The 8,931-nt window shown below is 39.4% G+C and overlaps 1 protein-coding gene and 1 long non-coding RNA gene across 2 annotated transcripts in view; one reads left to right on the plus strand and one right to left on the minus strand.

Annotated features, from left to right (window-relative positions):
- Nucleotides 1-2,878, minus strand: part of LOC117772677 — a 29,689-nt gene extending 26,811 nt beyond the window's left edge. Inside the window, exon 1 of the long non-coding RNA XR_004615822.1 lies at nucleotides 2,671-2,878. This is a non-coding gene — a long non-coding RNA (uncharacterized LOC117772677). The remainder of the gene's footprint in view (nucleotides 1-2,670) is intronic.
- Nucleotides 2,879-4,017: 1,139 nt separating this feature from the next.
- xaf1 (XIAP associated factor 1) lies at nucleotides 4,018-7,773 on the plus strand. The gene is made up of 7 exons (XM_034604008.1): nucleotides 4,018-4,168; nucleotides 4,923-5,058; nucleotides 5,137-5,193; nucleotides 5,663-5,888; nucleotides 6,002-6,063; nucleotides 7,372-7,641; nucleotides 7,730-7,773. Exons 1-7 carry the CDS (start codon nucleotides 4,131-4,133, stop codon nucleotides 7,760-7,762), a joined length of 822 nt encoding a protein of 273 aa, XP_034459899.1. The 5' UTR covers nucleotides 4,018-4,130; the 3' UTR covers nucleotides 7,763-7,773.
- The last annotated feature ends 1,158 nt before the right edge of the window (nucleotides 7,774-8,931 follow it).

Genomic DNA, 8,931 nt, shown 5'->3' on the forward strand with positions numbered 1-8,931 from the left:
AGAGCAGTTTTTGTGACTGTTGTGATTTCTTTTTTAATAAACTTTGAATAAACAGACAACCAGCGCTGTGGCTGATGTTTGGTCCACAATCAAAATGATGAAAACCAAACATTTATATGTAAAAAAAACTAAATATCTATTTATATTTTATTCCTTTGTATTTTAGCTGGAAAACACACATTCTCCGCAGCACTATCCTTTTATTAGATTTAATTATATTATTTTGAAAGACACTGACAGATCATGTATCTACTTAACTATGGTATGTTTACTTAGTTTTTCTGCTTATTATTCTGCATCAAAATATACAGAGGCTGTACATCACGTAATAACTCCGCTGCAGAGATCACATGGTTTTGTTGACACCCCATCGACACCGGTGTCGGCTATCCTCACAACAAACTCTCTTTACGTCTTCATCCTATATACAGTCTATGGTTCCAACGTGTATCATTTGGTGTTACAAACCCAATCCCAAGCTTTTCCTCAACAAAATCGGAGGCTTTTGGACTTCTTTTCACTCTGTTCCATAGAGCAGATGCCTTTGAAAAGACGGGCCTCGCTCGCGTTTTGTACTGTCTATCAGATACCTTTTCTGTGTCTTTGGCAACCAGATTTAAGGTGTGAGCCATGCACCTTCTGTGAGGTGGAAGGCAAGGATCCTCTAAATCTGAGAGAGGTGCAGGCTCAATCCCATCATCCTCATCTGAGCTCTCACGAGCAGGGCCAGATTCTTCTGATGCATCATCTTCAGTTGCTTCATCAGCTGCATCAGTAATGGCAACACTCTCTCCAAAACAGTTGAATGCTTTAATAAAATTTGAAGCGTTGTCCGTCACAGTGCACACAATTTTGTTTTGAATTTTAAACTCCTTATACACATCTGCCAACACTTTTGCCAGCACATCATATGTGTGTGCTCCTCTGACACGGCGGCATGCAAGGACTGCTGACCTTCTCTGTGATATATCATTTTTGTCCAGCCAATGAATGGTAATGCCCATAAATCCTTTGTTGACAGCTGACCAACAATCTGCTGTTGTGCAAACATGGTCAATATCAGCAAGTTCAGCTTTAAGGTTACTGATAACCTCACTGAATTCTTTATTTATCAGTCCCTGAACCTGCCTTCTTGAAGGCACAAGTCTGCCTGGTTGCAAACCATTCACTAGTCTGATGAAGGAGGGCTTTTCCACTTTACTCAGAGGCTGTAAATCTCCAACAATGTAGTCAATTATGAGTTTGTCTACCTGTTGCTGGGAAATCATACCCTTGAAGGCTTCAGACAATGTGGTTTGGGTCATTTGGGGCTGTTGGCAGGGGGTCTTGGTCTTTTTTTGACTTTCAATTACTTGGAGATAACTTTTTAGGCTAGCTGGATGCTTCAGCTCCACATGCCGTTTTAAATTAGATGCGGATGAGGCTGACGTCCGGACTTGCTTTTTCAGCGCAGGACGACACAATTTGCACAGAAAGGTGAGATTTTTACTGTTGGAATCTTTATCAGACAGTGTGTAAAAATCCCGCAAATAATAATAAGGTGCATCGGATGTAGTCGCTGAGTCTGCGTCTCTGCTTTCACTTGCCATTTTTATATGAGACCGAGAGCTGTTGTCTTGGAATACGTTGCTTGTTTGGACTACATGTGTGTGCGATGAATCATACGGAAGCTTATTGCATTCACTTGAAAAAAAAAAAAGTTCTGTTTTTCTGAGATAATTATCTCGGAAATTCCGAGATAAGTTCTGTTTTTCTAATTAATTAGAAAAACAGAGCTTTTTTTACATGCTTTTATTTTGAAAGTGAAGTTCCTGTATAGACGCTATACGTCATGGCGCTAATATACGGAAGCGTATGCAATACGCAATAGATAATTGTAATCTAGTATTTTGATGAAGTTACATTTTGCATGGACGTTTCGCACAGAGCCCTTGTTCAGCGGGCTGCATGTAGCTGCTGCTCTTAGACAGTCTTTTGTTTGGCACGATTTCTTGTATTAGCGCCATGACGTATAGCGTCGCTTCAAACTGTCAGACTCTCCTTCTGTATAAATAACAGTGAACCACAAAAGACTAATGTAGCCGAGCGTGTTGTTCTCTTATACTGTCACAGGCCTCAGCCGAAGAAGGACACGAGAGATGGTTATTGAATCGGGACATCACACCCGGTTACTTTCCTTCACACTTCAAAACTTCTCTATCGACAGAACCCTCCTCCGTTAGAACCCCTTTCAAAACAAGAGTCCCAACCAACACCCTGCTTATAACAGGAACTACACATCAATCTTCCATAATAAAGCCACTAAATAAAATAGCTTACACTAACAAACGAAATATTTGAATTATGGACATAAATGAAAACTATCCTTTATCTATCTGCAGCATATCCCCGAAAGATGGTCGAGACTTTCAACTGATGTTTTCAGGTTTATTTGAAACTTCCCTAAACAACACCGTAAGAGCGTGTGCCTCTTCGGGGGGTCGCTTTTTTTTTCAGAAAAACAGAACTTATCTCGGAATTTCCGAGTTAGTTATCTCAGAAAAACAGAACTTTTTTTTTTTTCAAGTGAATGCAATACGCTTCCGTAGAATCATGGGTAACGTAGTGCGAAGTCGAGTTAGTTGGTTTAGGTTAGGCTACATCGCGGAAATTGTACGGGCACTGAGCAACGACATGGTGCAAGCATTCGATTTAGACAGCGTCTCTCCTCAGGAGAAGGAAAACATTCCGTCACGTTTCAGCTAGACCTCAGATAATATGAACGTGTTCACCGTTCAAATTCATTATTTGTCATTAAGTTGCGTTCAGTTCATCGTTCTCATAAAAATGAACGTGTTCAATGAACGCGTTCTTTTGAACTCGTTCATGCACAACACTGCCTACTCATACTTGAACTAGCTTACCTTAACTTTGATATTTATTCAAGACAGAGGAATTGTCTTTTAACATTAAACAAATAACAAGTGATTCAGATTCAGTACTCACACTTATACTGTCGTCCATCATGCAGGTCCGTTGTCATCCAATTCCCAAGGTGGCGCTGACATGAAAAACAGAAGACCCTAGAACTTCAGTCCTGAAATTGCTGCCCCCGGCTCTGCAGGAGCATTCTACTCTGTCATGTGCTCTGTCCACAATATCATGACAATTAAATATAAATATCATCATCACAACTAAATATGGATATCAAAGTGATCTCCCAATTGCACAATGCAAAGGAAAATAATTTCCTCCACTTTACTCCACATATAATTCAACTTATTCTATTATTCCAACGCTTTATTCCCGTTTGTGCTGAACTGATTGTGAGCTCCCAAAAAAACATGTAGATAAAATAGTAAAACATAAATAATAGGGTTGGGTTAAAAAATAACAACAATTAAAAGAAGTTGTATTAAAAGATAAAATAAAATAAAGAATTTGAAAATTATAACAAAAATGAAAAATTAAATGAAATAAATTAAAAATTAAAAAATGTAATTATTTCAAATATATAAAAGAACAAGTAGGCCTACTGTACAGCCTGTCTTCTGTTATAAATAAAGTTGTTTTATTTATTTATTTAGAAACCACTGAGTGTAAAAGAGTTTGATGTAAATGTTTTCAAGATATTTTAATCCAGTTAATATTAAATTGTTGAAATTAATCTCTAAAATCCCTGTATATTAGTTTGTAGTATTTGCTATGGATTGTCTCACTCGTCCTCTCTTTTTGGTCCAGCTCAAAGCTTCACAAATCCACTTTGCTTTTCTTTTCATACGCTCTGCAATATATTTACAGAAAGCTATCTTTATTTATAACCCAAATCCATAGCTCCAAGCCATCCGTTTTTCCATCTTTGTACACAAGTGTCCTTTGTGTAACTTCTCCAAATCTGATAATCTGAGCTGTTTGCAGTTCTGCCATAGATTCACAGGTAAACTCACAGTAAACTGCACAATTGAAACCGTAGTAAGGACGTTTAGCGACCCCCTGTGGTAGATGCGAGAAACAACAGCAGCTTGTGGAACAGATGATTTCACTTTCTGTTTTGGTTGAACTAAAACACGCAGAACAAAACTCCAACTCCTGCTGTGGATCTTTAAGTGTTTGTGTCGGTGGATAACAGGAGGAAAAAAACACGCGCCTCCATGGACAACACGAATGGAACACGCACCTGCGGCCTGTGGTGAGAGTTCACTTCAGAATTCACACCAAACTGCATTTAGAAATCTCTGTGTTTGTGGTTGTTTCGATCACTGGCAGGTGAATATACAGACTATAGGACGTAAACCAAAATGGACGCTTTAGCAGTGGTTGGGGTCACAGTTCTGTTTATGAGTGCTCACAAACTCCTGCTGGTACCATCATGTTAAATCGATGTGTGTAAGAAATTGAGGGGAGAAGTGTAAATCCCAACAGTGTGCATGTGAAGATCTGATTAGAAAGAAATACAAAGTGTTTTACTGGAGTTTACCATACGTGTTTCCATAAGAAAGCATCAAGGATCATGCTCAGTGTCCTTTCACTTTCAGATTACCTTTTTATCTAACTTGAACTTTTCAAGCAGCTTAGTTTTGACCACAGTGGACATATAAATATATAAATCGAATAAAACATCTTATTGGAGCCATACAATGTGACACATTATTTCAGTTTTTCATACAGGTCCTAAAACACTGATGGAAAAAAATAATGCTGAGAAACAAAATTACTATCCCCTGAATTATGTTGTGTTTTGTGACGCTCAGCAACTGTGATTTATTAATCCCTTTTTTGAATGAATCCTGTAGAAGTAGGTTTAAGAGTAAACTTATTATCCTCTTTCCACTGGGGAAAGAAAAACCTTATTCCTTACATTGTTTTAGGTAAACACTACATTCAGTGCTATATGTTTTGTTTAAATACAATTTCCCCATTGACATTCTCCTACTTTCTTCAAGCCACAAAGAGGTTGCAGAGGCCAACTTCGCTCTGCACGAGACGCACTGCAGTCGCTTCCTATGTCTCTGTCCTGACTGTGATGAGGCAGTTCCTAAAGAGCAACTGAGCCAACACAGAGAGGAAGAGCACACTCCGGTACACACACACACACTCACACACAGACGCAGACAAGGGTACACTACACTGTAGGTTTACAGCTCTGTTTGTTTGCAGACAAGATGCTCCAAGTGTCACCAAAAGATGGAGCGTTGTCGCCTCAAGGATCACGAGGTGAGTCCGTTGTCACTGCAGGCTGGACATAGGGAGTAGTATACTGTTGCACATAATTATTTGTCCTGTCCCTGTTTGTCATCAGCCCCCCTCCAATAATGTAACAGAAATGTATTTTTAGCAGAAAGTCAACATTACAAAGATGTCTATGTTTACCAGGCAGAGAGAGTGTGAAGAAAGATGGATTGTGTTGCATTATGGGAAAAAGTAGGATGCATGTTTTTTTTTTAGTTTAGGACACACTAGTGATTAAATACAGGATGTATCTGGATGTTTTTAGATCTTTTCAAGATGTTGTTATTTCCACTTTGCTACAAATCCCTGAACTATAGATGCTCAGTGTCGCCCCCTGATTTTCTTCCATAGTAGAGAAGCCTGTAAAAGAGCAACACTTTTGTCGTAAGTGTTCGATACAGTATTTGCCAAATGTCTATTTATTCGCCTGACTCTGCTCTTCCCTGTCTCCCAGTCTGATGAGTGTGTCGAGCGCCTGCAGGCCTGTCAGTTCTGTGATCTGGAGCTGCCGTGGAAGCAGCTGGAAGAACATTGTCTGGTGTGTGGGAGTCGCACCGAGCTCTGCAGGGACTGCAGCCGCTACGTCAGACTGAGGGACCAGCCGGAGCACGCCTCGACCTGCCCGGCTGCTGGCAATGATGCAAGTCCTCCTCAAACTGCCAGCATTCCAACAAATGAGAGTAAGGGGATGCAGGGTTCGGCACAGATTTACAGCCACAATATGGTTTACACATTTCAAACAGCCACCATCTCCTGTAATTAACTCTTGCTCATTTTCTCACCACTGCAAAAGTAACAATTACCTGCAGCGGATGCATGGGATTTGTTTCTGCTGAGGACATAGAGAAACATGAGGTACAAGCTCTTTTCTTCTTAGCATTTCTCTTATAAATTATGGGCACAGTTCTTCAAGCTTAACATAGGTTCTGTGGAATATTAAAAAATCTTGAAAATGATGAAATCCTGTAAGAATGAGTGGGAATTATGTCATACAGATCTGACAAATGAATGCAAAAAATGAGGTTGTGTGACGTTTGAAATTGTGTTATATGATGACCTGCAAATTTGACTAAAATTTTAATTGATGTTGGTTATACTTTGTGAAAAATCTTATTTCTGAATACTTTCTAAAACTGTGTTATTATAGAAATTTTTGGGTCAATTTGTTGTCAACATCTAACAAATGGTGAAGCGGCTGTTGCTTTACATAATGATAGCATTTAGCTAAAATGCTAAGATATATAAATTCAAGAAATTAAAAAAAAAAGTCAAGCAAACCAATTTCCTAATGTGCTTCATGCAGCAATATTTACTTTAGCAACCCATGGCAACCACGTGTTACTGGTCATATGACGCCTGGTAATGCTGTGGCAGTAAAGCCTTGGCTGTGCAGAATTAAGTAAACAGTAAACAGAAAGTTGTTTTTTAATCCTCTGAAAGAGACATAGTCTTGCTTTAAAGGGATAGTTCACCAAAAATGAAAATTCCCTCATTATCTACGATGGAGGGGTGGGTGAAGTGTTTGAGTCCACAAAACAATTCTGGAGTGTCAGGGGTAAACGGTGTTGCAGCCAAATCCAATACAATTGAAGTAAATGGTGACCTAGACTTCAGACGTAATAAAACAACAGAAAAAACATAACATGTCTCCATACTGCTCCTATGGTGTCATCCAAGTGTCTGCAATCCCCGACATTCATATTCGACTCGAAACGAGAGAACTGTGATCTCTTCCTACGAGGTTCGTTCACTGATCCTCGGACACATCGTGTGGATATGTCCGCTAGCTTAGCCACTTCCAGTGGACTTTTGGGCTTAGTACACGGTGTAAATTACCTCGTTTCGAGTCGAATATGAATGTCGGGGGCATGTTATGGTTTTTCTGTTGTTTTATTACGTCTGAAGTCTAGGTCACCTTTGACTTTAATTGTATTGGATTTGGCTGCAACACCGTTTACCCCTGACACTCCAGAAGTGTTTTGTGGACTCAAACACTTCACCCACCCCTCCATCGGCATAGTGGTGAGTAGATAATGAGGGAATTTTCATTTTTCTGTGAAATATCCCTTTCAGTCCAAAAATCCACTGTTGAGCATTTTCTGGATGGGTTACCACAGGTAATGCCGTTAAAATAATACCCTTGTCTGTATTTCCACAAACCAGCTGGAGTGTTTCTCAGCGTCCGGGTGGGACTACTCTGGAAAGGAAAAGAAGGAGCATGAAAAGGAAGAGAGGGAGCATGAGGAGGATAAAGAGGAGGAAGAGGAGCTCCCTGGGCAGGTGACCACTCCTCAGCTAAGCAGCATCTATAAGGCAGCCTCCCTGTCAAACACACACCACAGTGGTCCCTTGGGTGAAGGAGATCAAGACCAGATCAGCATCTGTCCCCACTGTCATCTGGCCCTGCCTCTCTTCACACTGCGCAGGCATCAGGTAACATTCCTGCATCACACAAGATTTGTGTAAACATTTCTATGAAGTTCAAATAATAAGAGGTGTTCCCTCCTCTCTGTGTTTTCAGGCAAAGTGCCAAATCTACATTCAGCTGAAATAAAGAGAGAAGAAGAAACGGATGTGTTGCCTCCGACATCTTTGATCAATATGTCAGTAGCAAAAGATGAGTGTTTGGATTGTTGAAATGTAAATGTATTAATGGACTACATTAGATGTATTTCTGTTTAAATCTATCAATAAAGAATTACATTTAGTTTTCAATTTTAGCTGATCTTTAGTTTTAGTTAGTGACTGCATAGAGAGACCGTTCAGAATGGAATACTCTGAACTTCACACTGTGGAGAGTATTTTCTGTTAAATGCAAATACAGCTGCTGATCTGTAAAGCTGACCGCCTCTGTCCAAACCACTGACTAAAATGTGTTAAGTTAGAAACTTCATATTGAGACATTTTAAAAGAAGCTCAAGTTGAGTTATTGTGTTTGAGGTCCACCTCTTAGTAGTATTCATGTCATTTAGAATAAGAGGCATCTGATTAAGCTTCTCTAGCTGAAGTTATTGGCATAATGTTTAATGATTTGAGGTTACATTGTAAACCTCTGCCAAGAAGGTTATATTTTTGTCGGCATTTGTTTGTCTATCTGTTAATTTGTAGGATTACACAAAAACTACATGAAACTTGGTGGAGGGATGGGTTATGGGATGAGGAAGAATTTTGGGGCTCTGGGATCCAGGAACGTTTTTACTTCCTTTATCATTGTGAGATTCTTTCAACATTTTCGTTGATGTCACGGGAAAAAAATTATGAATCGTGATAAAAAGAACATATTTAATAGACTGATATTTACGAGCGATCCCTTTGAATAAACATGTTTGTAGTTGGTTGTTTTTGTAATTATTATTATCATTATGACAAAAATTAAAATCATTTACAAACAAATCATTTCATGCTCCACTGTGCATGCGTGTAACTCGTTTTATACTGTGGTTGCTTCAAATTATATCTTTTACTGGGATTAAGGATTTTGGCCATCGGACATCAACTGCTCTGGTACTGTCTGAGCAATATAAATTAGCCAATGCAGTCATTGGTCATGTTAGCATTAACAACATCAAATACCAACAGTCAGAGGTTCTCAAACAGGATTCCATGCTCCTGACAGACAGCCTGTTGGACACTGGGCAGGATGTAATCATCTCTGGTCCCCCTGCCACATTTTGATGATGTGAAATTCAGTAATTTACGCCAACTCCACATCTGGCTGAATGG

This window comes from Hippoglossus hippoglossus, chromosome 13 (assembly GCF_009819705.1).
Source record: "Hippoglossus hippoglossus isolate fHipHip1 chromosome 13, fHipHip1.pri, whole genome shotgun sequence".
Lineage (NCBI taxonomy): Eukaryota > Metazoa > Chordata > Actinopteri > Pleuronectiformes > Pleuronectidae > Hippoglossus > Hippoglossus hippoglossus.

Coding starts and splice junctions, on each gene's coding strand:
- xaf1 (XM_034604008.1), top strand. CDS start 4,131: ATGGACAACACGAATGGAACACGCACCTGCGGCCTGTG. Junction 5,889..6,001: donor CAGCATTCCAACAAATGAGA/GTAAGGGGATGC, acceptor CCACTGCAAAAG/TAACAATTACCTGCAGCGGA. Junction 7,642..7,729: donor TCACACTGCGCAGGCATCAG/GTAACATTCCTG, acceptor CTGTGTTTTCAG/GCAAAGTGCCAAATCTACAT.